This window comes from Orcinus orca, chromosome 9 (genome assembly GCF_937001465.1).
Source record: "Orcinus orca chromosome 9, mOrcOrc1.1, whole genome shotgun sequence".
NCBI classification, from domain to species: Eukaryota; Metazoa; Chordata; class Mammalia; order Artiodactyla; family Delphinidae; genus Orcinus; species Orcinus orca.
The window spans coordinates 23727383-23745366 of NC_064567.1; the positions used below are offsets into that span (position 1 = coordinate 23727383).

Below are 17984 nucleotides of genomic sequence, written 5' to 3' on the forward strand. Positions count from 1 at the left end.
GCTTCTCTGGTCCACACGTCCCCTTCCCTCGGCTCACGTGATGTTTCCTAACTGTTGCACTGACTGAGGGAACCCTCTCTCCCTTTCCAACGGGAAGACCCAATGGCCATACCGCTGACACCTGGTTCCTCTCCTCTGCCCCTCACAAGCACAGGCACACAGAGGATGTACCTGCTAGAGGTAAGAGGGAGGGTATATCTTAAGTGGCACATCGCAGCATCACAGTGGTTTAACATTTGAATGCTGAATAGATTTGAGCTCTGTCACTGCAGTGAGCTGAATGAGCCCCAGACAGATAATGCCCACACCCCCACCCCCAAACCTGTAAATGTTACCCTATTTGGAAAAAGGGTCTTTGCAGATGCAACTAAGGATCTTGCAATGACATCACCCTTGATTGACCAGGTGGGCCCTAAATCCAATGGCAAGTGTCCTTTATAAGTCAAAGAGGAGACAGACAGAAAAGGAGGAGTCAACATGACGAAGGAGATTGACGTGATGCAGCCACAAATCAAGGAATGGGACAGTCACCAGGAGCTGGAATAGGCAAAAAAGGCCAGGCACAAATTCTCCCCTAGGGCCCCTGGAGGGAGGATGGTCCTACCAGATTTTGCACTTTTCGCCTCCAGAACTGCGAGAGAATAAATTTCTGATTTTTTTTTTTTTTTTTTTGGTACACGGGCCTCTCACCGCTGTGGCCTTTCCCATTGTGGAGCACAGGCTCTGGACGCGCAGGCTCAGCGGCCATGGCTCACGGGCCCAGCCGCTCCGCGGCATGTGGGATCCCCCCGGACCAGGGCACGAACCCACATCCCCTGCATCGGCAGGCGGACTCCCAACCACTGCACCACCAGGGGAGCCCTAATTTCTGATGTTTTAAACCACCAAATATGTGGTAATTTGTTATGACAGCCTTAGGAAACTGATATAGTCACTTACTAGTTCTGTGATCCTGAGAAAGCGTCTTAAATTCATCTGCAAAATGGGGAATCTAATGGCACCCACCTCACAGAGCTGTTGTGATGATTAATATGGGTACCGATCAATGCCCCAGGAAATGTTGCTGTTAACATCATTACTGTTACTGCTACACAAAGGCAGTTAAAGGGAAGGATAAACCACAGGGCCTGTACTGGGCTAGTGCACCTGAAGAGTACATTTCCAAGGCTTTTGGCTGGACCTCTCTGGGCTGTTTGACCATAAAGACAATTGTGGCTAGAATGGGCACCAACTGTCTATTCCAAAAGAGGCGGCAGCTGGGGCCTTGGGAGGTTTCTCCCTTCACTCAGGCCTGGCAGCCCGAAAAGAAACGGTTAAGCCCCAGGAAACCAGCCTCAGAGAAGAGGATGAGGCCCTTCCATTCTATAGCCCTTTGCCATTCTTATTAAGCATCTTTTCTTTTCGGAGGTTTTCTACAAATTGCTCTGGATGGGACCCAGAGGGAGAGTGCTTTTCTGTCCACTTCCTTCCGACTTCCTTAGAGAGCAGAGTTCTTAGGGGAAAAGGACAGTGGATTTGGAGGCACTAGGAAGAGTGAGTAAGTCTAGAACAGCTGTGTCGCCTTGAATCATCAGGCTCAAGGAATAAAATCCATTCCCTTTATGACTGTGGGTAGTAATGGCATAGTCACAGGCTCACTTCAGGACCACAGGCAAGAAAAATAACCTTATTTTTTTGCAATGGTGACTTTATCCACTAAACAGAAACCTCATGACCAGTTGACCCTGGAAGAGTATCTGTACATGTGGGTGGAAGTGAGTGAGAGATGCAAATACACACACACACACACACACACACACACACACAATGTGTTCATTGCCTTAGGTAGGAGAAGGTGACTTTTTCCATATAGACCATTTCTTATGTTTTGTCACTACTAATTCACCAACCAACTGATGTCTTTCCCTTTGTGGAGGTCAATTTCCATACTATTTTTCTTTTTCTTTCCTCCTATTTTCCAAATCGCTTTTCCTCCCTTGCTCTTGTTCTTTTCTTAGTTAAAACGGCAGTGTAAACAGTATAAAAACAGATAAGGTACTTGAGTAGGGTTTGGCAGCCGAAAAATATTGCAAATAGGAACTAGAGTTTCAGGGGGTACATATGTGATCTTCCTGCCACGGATGGACCCACCTTGAGGGGGCCAAAAGCCTACTGGAGGCAAGGTAGCACCCTGCTCACTCCTGGCAAACCCTGCGAAGCATTATGGACATCTAGTGGCTGCTGAGGGTAATGCCTCAGCGATGCATGTCAGGCTGAGGAATGGTCTACCATGGGCTTTACCAGGCGCCCAGTTATGCTGGGTCCCCTTAGCCAGTCCCCTGGACGACCATTTCTTCTCAAAAAAATTTTTTTAACACTTTCTTTTATGGGGGGGCCACGCTGCGCAGCTTGCAGGATCTTAGCTCCCCGACCAGGGATTGAACCTGGGACCTCGGCAGTGAGAGCACAGAGCCCTCACCACTGGACCAACAGGGAATTCCCTCCACTTCTTATTAGGGGTCCAAAGTCACTCTGAATGGCTCTATCAAAGACCCATCGTTAACCCAGCCCAGCAAGGTATAATGATAGCACCTGCATACAACAGCACAGAAGGCAGGCATTTGGAAATATCTTCAAGCCCCAGGTTTAAATGCCAATTAGCCACATACTGTCGTCTTGACTGAGGGGCTGAGCTCAGAAGGGACAGAGACTCTGATGTTAATTAGTAGTGTGGCTCTAGGTAAGTCACTATGCCTCTCTGAACTTCATTAACGACATCTGTAAAATGAGAGGTTAAGTCCAGATGATCTCCAAGGTCCCTTTTAGCTTTAGCACTCTATGATCTGCAGGCCTTTTTAGTAGCTGAGAAAACAGTCTGCTCTGCTCTGGCACTGTGGATTTCTCGATTCAACTGAAGGAATCATTCGCTTCTCAACTTTGTGGTGCGTTACCAAGACTTGGCTACAACCCCAAAGGATCAATCTTCTTCACAAAGCTTTACATCTGAGGAGGGGTGGGAATCGTGGACGATGAGAGCTGGAAGGAACTTTCTAGTCCATTCCCTTAATTTTAGAAATGAAGAAACCAAGGTTTAGAGCCGTCTTAATTTAAGCTTTGTCACATGTCTAATCAGTGGCAGAAAAGGGACTAGAACTCAGGCATCCCAGTCTTAGTGCAGGTAACAAGCGGCTGACACAGCCTTGCCGGATCACTGGCTGGCTTCTTCAACTCTGCTTTATCGCAGCAGTCTCTCTGTGGGAAACCACAAGTGAAAACACTCTCAACCCGGGGTTTTCTCCTTTTCTCCTCTCCAAGTTTAAGCCCTTCCTCTTCTTTTTATCCCCTCGTGGCACCACTCCAAATAAAGGACGCAGTCAGAAGCAGGGGCTGTGAGGAGCAACAGACAGATGGCTAGACGACACTCGAGCGACAGGATTAGAGGCTTCAGTGCCACTTCCAGTTCAAAAGGGCTGTGTGTGCTGCCATGGTCCCACAGCCTCCTTGGTCCAGTTGATGGTTTCTATGATGCTCCCTTAGCCTAGCTGGCCTACAGAGGGCAAAGTACCCCTATCTAGAACTCCTTGAGCTGCACGAAGCTTGGGCGATATCACTCACAAATATTTACCACGAGACCACCCCATTACTAAGTACCGGTTTGATCCTACCCTTCCATCCACCTACACAACATTTGCTGGGCCTGGAGCTGAACAGATGGGTTCTGAGTTTGCCCACACCAGCCAGGCAGGCCCCGCTTCTGCCTGAGGGGGGAGGGGCAGCCATATACCAGGGCGCCATCCAGACCCTGGCCGGGGTCCCTCTGGAACCCTACCAGCTCAATGCCAGCTGTGGCAAGGAGAGAACTTCTCAACAGCGGGTGTTCAATTCTCCTCCACAGATACCTGTCAGGCTAGACTCACACCTGGGTATAAATGGGTGTGTCCTGCTTGAAGCTGATGGTGTGCAAATGGGGCTTAGTCAAGAAGGGAAAAAGAGCCCAGATGGAACTCAACCTCCATTTCTCTCTTTGATTAGTAATTGTGAGTCAAACGAGTTAAATAAAGGATCTATTTTCTCAGCCCCTCCTCTCCCACCCTTCATTCTAGTATATTCCATATACCCTTCCCTGAAATGTTTTATGCAGGCTGTCCCCCCACCTTGTCTCCGCCATTTACTCTATGCAGAGTGAACATACTGGACATCTCTGTGGCAGCGATGAAAACACTGGACTCAGGGTTTGAAGACTGGATTGAGATGCTGCCTCTGTTGCTTTCTGGGTGTATGACCTTGAGCATGTTATTCGCCTGCCAGAGCTCAGTACCTCCATCCATAAAATGGAGACAACTATGGCAACTGTGTCACTGGGTAAAGGCAGATTAAACAAGAACAGATCTATCCACCCATCCATCCACCCATCCATCCATCCATCCATCCATCCATCCATCCATCCATCCTTGGTATAGTGGAGAGCATACAGTAGACAAACATCCCAGTAAATGACTGTTGACGTAAATGAATGAAACCTGAGTTCTTACTGACTGGGAGAAAACTCTGGAGAATCACTTTTACTGTCCAAGTTCCTAGACATCTGAGCTCTGCCAGGGTTCAAGGCCTGGCTCTACCGCTTACTATGTGATCTTAGGTAACATATTAACTATTAATGTTGTTATTATTTGACTGCAAATACATAATAAAAAAAGTTGGTAAACGACAGGGAATCCAACTTGCCTACAATGGAGCTGTTTCCATTCCCTCCACGGACTTCAAAAATTCCCTGGCATATTTAAGGAGGTTTCAGATTACTGGGCAGCATACAATATTGAGATAAAGGTGTGGCAGAATCCAGAGAGCTAAGAGATCCAGGCCAGGACCTCCTCCTCTTAAGCAACAGCCCACGTGCAGGTAGGTGATGGGCAAGCAAGCTTGCCAAGGCAGAGGTGGGCGGGCACAAGGAAAGGAGCCTGGAGGTAGCCCTTGAAAAGAAGCAACACTAAACCAGTGCCATATTCTGCCAGCTGGCTTCCCAGGGCTTAGCCACAGTTGGCCTCCGCCGCACCAGGCAGAGAAAGAGGAGTCATTTTCCCCGGTGGGAAAACTCTGAACAAGTCCTGTTCTCGCTCCTACACTGGTCCATCAAACGCCCCGGGGTCGCCTCTCACCGGAAGTAGGGGTAAGACGCTACGCAGTTCTTCCCAGGGACTCCCAGAAACAAAGAAGAGCTGGTGGAGCTCATGGGGCAGAAGCTTTAAGACCCACTCCCTCCAATCTCTGGGCGCACGGAGGGGAAAGGGCGCGGGGCTGCGAAGAGTGAGAAGCCGCGGCTCCGGCTGCTTAATGAACGGGTTGTGCCCTGGCTGCTGGGAGTTCACCTCAATCCTTCCAGCTGGTTGGCGCGCTGTCCCAGGTTGTTACTCCCCTAGCTCCCCGCACTTGGTCTTTCCTTCCACGGTTTGCCTCACCCGCAACCCTCATTAAGAAAATTATCAGTGAAAGCCCTAGTTAAAGCCGACGACGGGTGAGGAAATTTACGAGGGAACGGGCAGGACGAACAGACACATGTGCAGCAGCGCCCCGGCCGCCCCCGCGTCCCCCAGTGCAGCTCAGAACTCCGAGCGTGCAGCCCGGGCCGAGCGGCCGGTCGCCCCGTCCGCAGTCGCCGGGGGTGAGGATGACGCGGTCCGGGCGGGAGGCCCGCCAACTGCAGCAGCCCCGCCGAGGGCCGCCGCGCCTCCGGCTCCTCAGGCCCTGAGCCCAGCGCACCCAGAGCCCGAGGGTGCCCGGTGCCCGGGGCGGGGCGGGGGCGGGGGCCGGCGCGATCCCTCCGCAGCAGCAGCCCCGCGCCGCTCCAGCCTATCAGCGGCCACCCGGCGGCTCCCTGCGATCGGACCAAAATAGCTGCGCACGCCTGCGACTTGCGCGCGGCCCCCCACTTGACGCTCACTCCTGTTCCCTCGCCCGGCCCGCTCCCAGCGTCTAGAGGGGGCGGGGAGGAAGCGGCCGGGGAGGGGGGTGGGGCTGGGGGAGAGAGGAAGGAGGAAGGAAGGAAGGAAGGAAGGAAGGAAGGAAGGAAAGGAGGAAGGGAGGGAGGGAGGAAGGGAGGGAGGAAGTCGCACGGAGGCGCACAGCTCGGGGCTGCGCGGCGCGGGCCGGCGCGGCGCTGGAAGGCGCCGGCGTTAACCCCTCGAGGGCAGGCAGCGGAGGGGGAGCGGTGTTAATACATAAGAGCACTGCATCACGCTAATCTTCTCTCCTCAGAACAGTATGCGTCAGCAGTACATTCACGTTCTGACTGAAGGACAAAAGGATGAGAGAGCAGTCTGCGTGGCTGCTGCCTGCAACACCGCGAGCCTGGCGCGAGGAGGAGACGGTGGGCGCCGTGCACAGGGGCCCCGCTGCTGCTGCTGCTGCTGCCGCCGCCGCCGCTGCTAGCGAGTGGGGACCATGTTTCCGGGCTCCGGAGCGTTCCCCGCAGCCGCGACCCCCGCTGCTCACGCCGCCGCCGCCAGCGCCGGGGCCGCTGCCGCTGCAGCAGTCCGCGGGCAGCGCAGCCGCTGAAGGCGCCGGGGGCCGGAGCCCTGAACTCGCTCCCTCTGCACAAAGCCAGATCCGGCGGCACGCCGGCGGCCCGGCTGCGGCGGACGATTCCGCGCCTCCGGGGGCTGCAGCCGCCCCCGGACTCCCCGAAGGGGCCTGCGGCGCGGGGCGACCCGGCCGTCGCGCGCTCCTCTGGCCGGCAGACCAGGTCCCGGCGCTGCCTCCACGCCGCTGCCCCTCGGGGGGCTGGACGGATTACTGCTCCTCGCACCAGCAGCCGGCGGACTGGGAAACTGAGCCCAGTTTTTGTCTTTTTAACCCTTAAGAGAAGAGACGAGGAGAGAAGGGGGTGTGTGTCGGAGGGCGGGCGGGGGGGGGGCGAAAGACCGGCGAACACCTCCTCTTAACTCTCGCAGCACCGCGAGCGAACGACCGCATCAGCTGCCTCGGGCCGGCAGCGGCCGACACAAGGAGAGGGGCCAGCGCGGCGGCAGCTTCGGCAGCGAGCGCGGCCTGGGAGGCTGCGGGGCGCCCCCTCACTCCCCGCCGGGTGGCAGCCCCGGAGCGGGCGGGGGGCGCCGGAGGCACACTCCGGCGATGAAGCGGCTTCCTCCTCGGCTAGTGCGAGCCGGGGCCAGGGTCCAAGGACAAAGCCGGGAAGCGCTGGTGGCGCCCCGCCTCGGGCTGAGGGGGGGGCATGCACCTGCATAGCCCGCCGGGCTTCGGCTCTCCCGGCGCGCCTCAACTCCGCGGCTCCGCTAGCCGGCTCCGGATTTACTAGAAGCCATTTTGTCTCCCCCACCCCTCCCCTCCCCTCTGCCCTCCCCGCCCCCTCTACTTCCCCCTTTTGTTAATTAAAACTAAGAAGTGAGAATGGGAACGAGGTGGCCAGCTCCGGCGGCGAACGCTTAAGGACACCGCGCCAGTTCTTCCCTCCCTTCCTTCCTTCCAAGGTAGGTGAGAGCGAATGACTGGGTGGGGATGGTCGCAAAGGGGGAGAGAAAGTGCCAGCTTTCCGAGGGCTGGCCTCGAGGGGGGGCTGGTAGACGAGGGGCCACTCTTTAGTTTGGCATGATTTTTTTTTCCGGCCGATCTGCTCCGTCTCTCTAATCGCCCCCTCCCCACCTCCTTCTCCAGATGGAAAGAGGAGCTCCTAGCTCACTTAAGCCGGGGTAGGGCTGGTTCTCCTTTCCGAGCCAAAATCCCAGGCGGTGGTGAATTATGAACGTGCCACACCATGAAGCTCTTGTGGCAGGTAACTGTGCACCACACCTGGAATGCCGTCCTGCTCCCCGTCGTCTACCTCACGGCGCAAGTGTGGATTCTGTGTGCAGCCATCGCTGCTGCCGCCTCCGCCGGGCCCCAGAACTGCCCGTCTGTCTGCTCGTGCAGTAACCAGTTCAGCAAGGTGGTGTGCACCCGCCGGGGCCTCTCCGAGGTCCCTCAGGGTATTCCTTCCAACACCCGGTACCTCAACCTCATGGAAAACAACATCCAGATGATCCAGGCTGACACCTTCCGCCACCTCCACCACCTGGAGGTCCTGCAGCTGGGCAGGAACTCCATCCGGCAGATCGAGGTGGGGGCCTTCAACGGCCTGGCCAGCCTCAACACCCTGGAGCTGTTTGACAACTGGCTGACAGTCATCCCGAGCGGGGCCTTTGAATACCTGTCCAAGCTGCGGGAGCTCTGGCTGCGCAACAACCCCATAGAAAGCATCCCCTCTTACGCCTTCAACCGGGTGCCCTCCCTCATGCGCCTGGACTTGGGGGAGCTCAAGAAGCTAGAGTACATCTCGGAGGGGGCTTTTGAGGGACTGTTCAACCTCAAGTACCTGAACTTGGGCATGTGCAACATTAAAGATATGCCCAACCTCACCCCCCTGGTGGGGCTGGAGGAGCTGGAGATGTCAGGAAACCACTTCCCTGAGATCAGGCCTGGCTCCTTCCATGGCCTGAGCTCCCTCAAGAAGCTGTGGGTCATGAACTCACAGGTCAGCTTGATCGAGCGGAATGCTTTTGATGGGCTGGCCTCCCTGGTGGAACTCAACTTGGCCCACAATAACCTCTCTTCTTTGCCCCATGACCTCTTCACCCCACTGAGGTACCTGGTGGAGTTGCACCTACACCACAATCCTTGGAACTGTGATTGTGACATTCTGTGGCTAGCCTGGTGGCTTCGAGAGTACATACCCACCAATTCCACCTGCTGTGGCCGCTGTCATGCTCCCTTGCACATGCGAGGCCGCTACCTGGTGGAGGTGGACCAGGCCTCCTTCCAGTGCTCTGCCCCCTTCATCATGGATGCACCTCGGGACCTCAATATCTCTGAGGGTCGGATGGCAGAACTTAAGTGTCGGACTCCCCCCATGTCCTCCGTGAAGTGGCTGCTGCCCAATGGGACAGTGCTCAGCCACGCCTCCCGCCACCCACGGATCTCTGTCCTCAACGACGGCACCTTGAACTTTTCCCATGTGCTGCTCTCAGACACTGGGGTATACACATGCATGGTGACCAACGTGGCGGGCAACTCCAATGCCTCGGCCTACCTCAACGTGAGCACGGCCGAGCTCAACACCTCCAACTACAGCTTCTTCACGACTGTCACAGTGGAGACCACTGAGATCTCGCCTGAGGATACAACACGGAAGTACAAGCCCATTCCTACTACGTCCACTGGTTACCAGCCGGCATATACCACCTCTACCACGGTGCTCATTCAGACCACCCGTGTGCCCAAGCAGGTGGCGGTAACCGCGACGGACACCAATGATAAGATGCAGACCAGCCTGGATGAAGTCATGAAGACCACCAAGATCATCATTGGCTGCTTCGTGGCAGTGACTCTGCTAGCTGCTGCCATGTTGATTGTCTTCTATAAACTTCGCAAGCGGCACCAGCAGAGGAGTACAGTCACAGCTGCCCGGACTGTTGAGATTATCCAGGTGGATGAAGACATCCCAGCGGCGGCATCTGCAGCAGCAGCAGCAGCTCCATCCGGTGTATCAGGTGAGGGGGCAGTCGTGCTGCCCACAATTCATGACCATATTAACTACAACACCTACAAACCAGCACATGGGGCCCACTGGACAGAAAACAGTCTGGGGAACTCTCTGCACCCCACAGTCACTACTATCTCTGAACCTTATATCATTCAGACCCATACCAAGGACAAGGTACAGGAAACTCAAATATGACTCCCCCCCCCAAACTTATAAAATGCAATAGAATGCACACACACACAAAAGACAGCAACTTTTGTACAGAGTGGGGAGAGACTTTTTCTTGTATATGCTTATATATTAAATCTATGGGCTGGTAAAAGAAACAGATTATATTAAAATTTAAAAAGAAAAATCAAAACAAAACTATTTTCTAACTTGTAAGTTCTATTTAAAGGGGGTGGGGGACCTTGGGAATGTTGTGGGATAGAAGCCACAAGTCAGTCTGCTGTGCTGCCAGGAGAGATTTCTGGTATAGGGCTGAAACTGCTAAAATAAAACAAACTAAAACACCAACCAATATCCCTAAAGAGTTAGGGTGTGGGCTGCTGAGGGGTGGAGGGTAGACTGAACTGTCATTTTTTAGAAGATGCTTCATAGGACACAGGAATACCCATTTCTCTAGACATCTTTCTTAGGCTGAGAGCTGTCTTTGCAGATTTATCTTATTTAAACAAAGAATACAAACAAACGAAAAAGAGCACTAAGAATTTGTACTGTGCTTAAAATGTTGAGGCAATAATTTTTTCTTCAGAGGCCAAGGGAAAGACAGACCTGTAAAATGTAGTTTAAACAGGAAAACCACCAAAATTCAACTGAAACCTTAAGGGACCGAGTATGTGCATCCCTGTGCACAAGTCTTCTTGCTTTGTGCAGTGGGACACAGCGTGACCCGCCTGACAGAGGGCTTCGGGAAGGAGCAGAGAAGGAAGGGAGCTGGCGTAGCTGTCAGTCAAGCGCTTTCACATTGCACTAGATTCCTGCAGTTGGGCTTAACCCACTCTGTGCAAGGCATGTGTCTATTCAGGGCTTCCCAGGAGAAGGAGGTGGCCCCTGGGGGGGCAGGGGGGCGTGGTACCAAAGGGGGATGGGAAGGGAGAGCAGAGGCAGAGAGAAGGTATTCGCAGGAGGCCATAACTCAGCATTGTGCCATGTCCACCTGTTGTTCCTGGTATCTGACAAATGATTGTAGACAGTGATGCATTTGATGATTTTTTTTTTTTAAAGGATTGGTTTAAGGTGGACAAGGGGGGAGAGGCTGGGAGTGGGAAGCTTGGGGGAGTGGAAGCTTTTCTCATGCTTGTGATTTGGTGACTATTCTAAATGCTGATTCATTAGGGATTATTACTGCTGATGTCAACTGGTTGTGGTGATGGGGAGGGGGCAGGACATGAGTAGAGAAGAAAGAGGAGAGACAAAAAGGGCACAGGCTCATTGAAAGTGATGAAGCCTTTCCTCACCAGGATGGTTCACAAAAAAGATGTGAAATCCACAGTTAAAACAAAGTGATACACACAGAATGAGTGTGGCATGGAGTCCTGTTGAATGTAGCACAATGGGGGGAAATGCTTCCCTCTCCCAGGGCTACCTCAGGAGGAGGGGGAAGAGAAAGGGCGGGCGTGGGTGGGGAAGGCAGAGATCTCTGTTATTCTGGTCCATTTAATGATGTAACTCCTTTCATTTATTATTTTAGCTTTAAAAGGAAATAAAGGGTTCAGATTTGAAAGGGGGTGGGGTGTGGGGGGGAAATGCCACTGATTGTAACGTGAGAAAAGTGTATTTTTGTATTTTAATAAATATTGTTCAATTTTTAATTCAGTGTCCCCAAAGGGTTAAATTGAGTAAGACCCTGAACCTATAGCTTCTTATGAGCACTGACCAAATAATTTCTATTTAAAGAAAAAAAAGGGGAGGGGAGGACAATCTTCCATTTCTTTGACGTATGGGAACACGCTAAAGCTGTCAGCCACTTTTCCTTAGCTTAAATAAAAGCACCCCGATACTAGTGCACCGTTCACAAGCTAAGTGTGTTAGTCCCTGGCTCTGTTGGGGGGTAGAACTGAATTCCCTGTGCCCTGGAAAAGCGGGGGAAATGGGTCAGCCTCAGCTCCTGGGACCCGGCCAGGAGTTAAACGCCACCTCAGCAGAAGCTGCTGGTCAGGCAGCACCAGCTCTACACGGGGACCCCGGGGGACCTGGATTTAAGAGCACTGCAATAATGTTGTTGTGCTTAAAGATCCCACAGGCGGTGTTGCTTCTGTTCTCTGGGTGCTGAATTGTCAGTCAAACGTGTCTTGGTGGTGGTGGGTATTGATCTCCTGATGTGTAGCCGAGGGACGTGGTCCAGGCAGGCTGCCTGAACTGGGACCCTGCGTCTCTTCAGCACTAGTATTTATACGAGTGCAGGGAATCGGGACTGAGTGGGTGTCATCTCCCTGGCGCTGAACACAGAGAGAGAGAGGCAGGCAGCACTTTGCAGCGGTTGGCTAAGAAAGGGCCAATTCTTAATCCTCCTCTGTGTGTTTGTGTATTTCACATACACAACATTTCTGGGTGTCGGTGTTTGTGGCAGTGTGTATGCATGGGCTCACACTTTTAGAAACTGCCATTCATGTCTCTAGGCTACAATGATATGTTCCTCCGCCCGTCCTTTAGTACCCTACCCCCAGTAAAAAGAGAAAGCTGCAGCCGAGAAAAGGGTGGGACTTGGCGAGGACCAGTTGAAAAATGCAAGAAGTCACCCCCTTTCCTAGTGCCATAAGACACAGCTCAGGCTGTTTAGAACAGCTTCCTGGGTACACATTCAGAGGCAACTGTGAAGGAAGGAGCTGCTTCAGAAATAGAGGATGTGGAGCCCGTTTCCTTACACCCCTCCTCTTTTGACAGCTATCTGGGCGGCCAGGGAACTATGCAGTAGCTGTGGAATGACAAAGGCTCTGGGGCTGAACAAAGATCTGAGGGGAGAGGGGAAGAAATGGGCCTAAAACATTCCTGGGGAAGAGTCCTATGAACAAATGCACTTGTCCTGGGGGTGGGGCATATTCAGGTCTTGGAATCTGAGGGAGAAGTGCTTTCCAGAAGGAACCTCAAAGGACGTTCCTGGGGGAGAGAGAATATGGTCCTGGGTATGAGTGTCCTTAGAGCTGCAAGGGGAGTTCCTTTCCCCACTGGGCCTACTCCCTGACCTGGGCACCGGTTCAGCATTTAGAGTGGCAACTCTCCTCTGCCGTGATGTCGGGTACACCCTCCTTTGTAGCAGACACTTGGGACAGCTTTTCAGAGAGGAGTCCCACGAGCACCGAAAGTGCAGCCTTTAATGCTGGGCGGGTGACTCATCCTTGGCCTGGCCAAGCTGTAGGGTTTGTTACCTGAGAACGGAACACGGGTTGGCAGCTCTTCGGGAGGGGAGTCATAGCAACACGTTACAGGGAAAAGACTGCCGCTGATTATATGGAGTTAGAGACTTTTCATTACAGAATTTTTTAAAGGCCGTGAAAAACCATGTAGTCTAATCCCTTCACATTTTACAGTCAAGGAGACCGAGCCCCAGAGAAACTGAAAGATACAGTCCAAGGTCACACTGCTAATTAGTGGAAGAGGTGGGACTGAAACCCAGGTCTCTTGACTACCCAAACCAATGTGCTTTCTCATAAAGGCTCTTACTGGCTCTGAAGAACATCTCTCTTTCCTGGCCAATATGCAGTGAAAATGGGCCCTTCCTATAGCTATTGCTGTGTTCTCTTCTCCCTCCTCTTGGAGCTGTCCAGTCTCCTTCAGAACCAGCTCTACTGCCCTCCGGGGCCTGAGCAGAATTCGGACCACAGGGGCCCCAGAGGTGGCCCAAGGGCCACGTGTGCTGACTAAGGAGTTGGATTCTCAGGACTATACCTAACAGCTTCCTGATTCTTAGGTTCAATGGCAGGCAGAAACCACGGGATCCCACAGAGGGCAGCGGCTGCTAGGGAAAAGGTGAAGTAGACAAGGCAGGGTGCTCACAGTGGGAACGATGGACTGGCCTTCTCCCAGCCTTAGCCTTGGAAGCTTGCAGAATAAAGGACTGACAGAGGCCTTAGAGCACCTCTCAAGGGCAACTTCTCCCCAGCGGAGTGGTTTCTGCTTATTTGGCTGAACAATGAGACTATTTGGGGAGGCGGGGGCTCTTTAACTCCTCTCCTCCATTGCATCTACCCTGGCCCCAGCTCTAAAATCATGATCTGGTCGCCACTCCCACAATTTGTTCTAGGGTCTTTTATCACTCTTTGGTGTAAAGCTGCATTCTACTATCAGTGAGGATAGAGCAGACAGGCTAGTTTCTAAGGCCTAGGGACATCCACTCTATCATGGCTGTTAACATGTACTGTAGCTAGCAACTTTTTGGGACGGGGGGGGGGGCTGGTGGGGGGAGGGCAGCAGCCTAGTAAAGAGTCCCTTGAAGACAATGCCTATTAATGGGGAAGAGATGCAGAGTCCATGCCGTTAATGGTGGAGATGGGTAGAGATTAACAGAAGGCTAAGTGGGCCTTACTCAGCCCAGGCTACTACCTTAGGGGGCCAGAGCCCACAATTAAGGCTTCAACATTTTACTGCAACAAAGCAGCAAGGGCTTAAAATTAGAGAAGAAAAAGAGAGAGAACATTTATATCCAAACATATGTCTGATTTTATCTCCTCTGCTGGCACTCAGCACTCCGTGCCATCGGCTAATGCAGGCACCGTTCACGCCATTTCTAAATCCTGCCTCAGCTAAACTGCAAGGCAGCTTTTGCCTCTCTTGGTTTCCGTCCATTCAGAAAGCACCCTTTTCCCCGGAGGGGGGAAGAATGGTTTGGGTAGTGGATTAAGGTTGTTTTCATCTTTGCTTTAAATTGAGATGAAGTAAATTGCTTCTTGGAGCAGGGATAAAGGCTTCAGGAACCTTCAGTGAAATATACATATCTGCAAAGCAATATAGCATAGTGCTTACAAGTGTGGACTCTGAAGCCAGTCTTCCTGGGTTGAATCCCAGCTCTATCGCTTACTAGTTATGTGACTTTGGACAAATACTCATTTTCCTCATCTGTAAAATGGGCATAATATTGGTATCTACCTCACTACTCCGTAGTTGTTGTAGGAATTGAAATTTGACGATCAGGGGACAGACCAACTGACTAGCCCCCATCACCACCTCTATTCTTGAACCTCATCCATGTCCAAAGAGAGAACATGCCTACTGAGCTACTCTAAAGAGGAAGGCTAATTAATTATCCAGAAGTCCTGGGCAGCACGACAGCACCATCTACAAGCCCAAACACTGTGGGAAAGATGGGGTGCACTTTTCTTCCCAGGAAAACACTGCCTTGTGCTCTGTTCTTTAATCTAGCTCTTTAGATGGCCCAAGGCACTGTCTTAGGCCAGGAACGGATTACCTTTTCTTATGGTGGGTCAGGAGAAAGGAAAGCTGCTGCTGCTGGAGGTGCACAAGATGAGGGCTGGGACAGGAAGCACCTACTAAAAGTCCTGGTCCTTTACCAGGAGGGTGAGCTTCCCAGTGTCTCGTCACCTCGCCCTGTTTCCTTATCAGGGTGCTTTGCCAAGGGAGGTGGGCCCACGGAGGCACCAGGAAGGAGAAGGGAGCACAGAGAGGGCTGCTGGGGCTTCAAAGCAGTATTGGAGGGCTTGAAGGAAAGAAAGGCAGGAAAAAGCACCATAATTTGTGCAGGTGAGAGCAGGATGGAGCTGTATGGCAGATGCACAGGCTAAGGGGCTGCAATGCAGTTAGGGAGGAGAGCCAGGGAGATTCCTCTGCCCTAGCAAGCAGGAGGCTGGCTGGACCCTGGCCGGGGGGAGGGCCGGTAGCGATATTCATGGCACGGAACAGAGCAGAAGAAAAGCAGGGAGATCAACTTTCCAAGAGAAGCCTAAGAAAGAATGCATTTGATTTCCTAATGAGAGGCTAGAATTAGATTTTAGGATGATCACAGGTTTCATCCTCTGGAACATGCCAGCTTTGCTGTCAGTACTTGGGCCAAACCACCTGCCCACGACAGTCCTGTTCCCGATGCTGGAGGCTGTCCACTGCTTGGCAAGGGTGGGGGGGGCAACCCCACCCTCAGGGCTGTAATCAAATTCTGATCCTGATGGGCTCCCTCAGGGCCTCCCTCATTTCTGTGAAGGCACAGTCATGGGGGGAGAGGAGAGGAGAGGGTGCAGCTCACTGTTTATCCACGAAAAGAGTGTTATATAAATCGTGTTTTCCCATAAAAATAATGACGACTGTTGAGTTCAGTGCACATGGACCCTGGCAGTGAGTCAGAAAGGTCAGGCCTGGGCCCGTGGGGGAGAGCCCACGGAGAGGCTCTCCTGGCAAAGGAAGTTAAGCATCTGAGAGGATGGCGCTGTCTTCTCTAGCTTATCCTGGTAAAGACTCTGAAACCTACAGCAGGGAGGCGCTGAGATGACAGGCTACTCTAATGCCAGGTGTGGGGACTGGATGGACCAAAGTAGTACTTGGCCTTCCGGGTTCATCCATCCTGTGTGCCTAGGAACAATACTAGAGCAATTACTGAAGTTTAGATTAATTACCAAATACCAAAGGAACAGCCCTTGATCTACTTGCTTCTTTAATATCCACCCACCTTCTTATATCTCCCATTAATAAAAAGCACCCCCCCGTTAATTCTCCTATCAGATTCCCCCCCCCCCATAATTCCCATTTGCTTACAACCGTCTGCCATGATAGGACCTAGGATATCCCGCAAGATCCTTCCATTCTAGAAGCCTGATGGCTCTTTCTTCCTTCTAACAGTTCTGCTTCCTCTCACAAGGCAAGTCCTTAATCTGTAGTCTCTTACATTTCTTTAATAAGGTCTCAACCCTGGTTTCCCTGTCTGTGCAGGTGCTCATTTAGTTACCAGATAAGCCACTCTACCCGCTCAATGAGTCAGCAAAGATGAGGGAGAGGTGCTTTCACACACTAACTGTTCCCTGTGCAAAGTTTGGTTTCCTGGCCTCGGGCTACTTCTTCCCAGGCTTCAAGGCCCTACCCATTCACCCAGGTTCATTAAGAACATTCATACAGGTCCTCCCACTCAGGTTCCACCCTGGAGGTGAACTGAATCAGCTGTAGGCAGTTCCCTGGATAGTGCCGCTGTGTTTGTAGGAACACACAGCGCACCCCTCACAACAGGCCCATCACAGTCCCAGAAATGGAGGCCAGGCCTCATACTAACAGCCTATTCCTGCAGCCCACCAGCTGCAGTGGATACAGTTATAATCTATTACCACTGCAAGACGACTTAATTTCTGGACTTAAAGGAAGTCGGATAATACTTTATCCTATTAGCGTTTGCCTGTGTGAATTGACACTGGCTTCCTTCTGACATGACAGCATATTCTTCCAATTCATCTCTTAAGGAGATGAACTGGGGAAGTCTGGAGTAAGATAGGAGGGAGGGCCAAGGAAGAGACTGCTAAAGGAACCAGGGGAAGGGAAGACAATCTTCAAATTAGGAATGGGGAGAGGAGACTTAGAGGGATATGGCAAGACTGAGATAGCTCAAAACATGTTTGCATTTCATTTTGTTTCCCTTGTGAGGGAAGCGACAGGAACTACCGGATGTGTCGTATGCTTGTGTCTGAGGAAAAAAGGTTCTGAAGCCACAGAGAAGCACAAACACAACACGGAATTGGCCTATTCCATGTGCCTCTGGTTTCAGCTCGTTGGTCTGCAGGGTAGCTTTCCCTTTAATTCCTCTTCCACCTTCCTGTTTTAAGTCCACATCTGCTCTGACCAGTGAGTGGTATCATATCAGCTGAGGGCAGCTCCACAGTGTGTTCTCACTGCTGGTCGACCTTGGAATGGCAATGGTCACTGAGGACAGAATGGTGGTTTACAGCTTCTAACTTCAGGAATGTGGAGACAGTGAAGGGAGCTTCCGAGTTAATTCAGAAAATCTAGTTGAACCCTCTCATTTTATTTGTGAGGAAAACGAAGCCCAGGGGGGATGTGACTGCCAGTGCCCGCTAGCTGGTAATGCAGAGACCAGGTCTCTGGGTTCTCAGCCTAGCACCGGCAGGGCCACTGCGACTTACAACTCCAGGGGGCGCCACTGACAGAAGCTACAAAGTGATTAGTGCCCCCTGGAGTTTGCAATTTGGTGCAGTCCCTCACCCTTTGCTTCTAGGGAGGGAGGGAAAGAAGGGAAAGGCCTTTCAGGCCAGTACTTTATCTGTGCTTAATGCTGTCAGCCAGATGGTGCCCATTCCTGACTTCACTCAAACAGCTAGAGCTGAAAAGTCAGGCAACTTTTCCTTTCTCTTCGGCCATGAGTGTTCCAGGGCATGGGAGTTCTGATGGCTGCCCAAACAGCTAACAAATTAGAAGGAGCACTTGTGGCTGAGGCCGCCCTCCCCATCCCTATAAAAGTGAAGAGCTGTAAAGAACAGGTATCCCTGTGAAAGGGAGTTTTGCAGAAGCTCAATCATGTCAGAGGTCC

The 17984-nt window shown here is 52.3% G+C and overlaps 2 protein-coding genes across 2 annotated transcripts in view; one reads left to right on the forward strand and one right to left on the reverse strand.

Moving 5' to 3' along the window:
* Window positions 1-17984, reverse strand: part of SND1 (staphylococcal nuclease and tudor domain containing 1) — a 418878-nt gene that overhangs the window by 52060 nt on the left and 348834 nt on the right. The window lies entirely within an intron of this gene.
* LRRC4 (leucine rich repeat containing 4) lies at window positions 7742-11140 on the forward strand. Its single transcript, XM_004265476.4, has one exon. It carries the CDS (start codon window positions 7748-7750, stop codon window positions 9704-9706), a length of 1959 nt encoding a protein of 652 aa, XP_004265524.1. The 5' UTR covers window positions 7742-7747; the 3' UTR covers window positions 9707-11140.

What these genes read in the sequence shown, in the direction of transcription:
- LRRC4 (XM_004265476.4), top strand. Translation starts at nt 7,748, where the DNA reads ATGAAGCTCTTGTGGCAGGTAACTGTGCACCACACCTGGAATGCCGTC.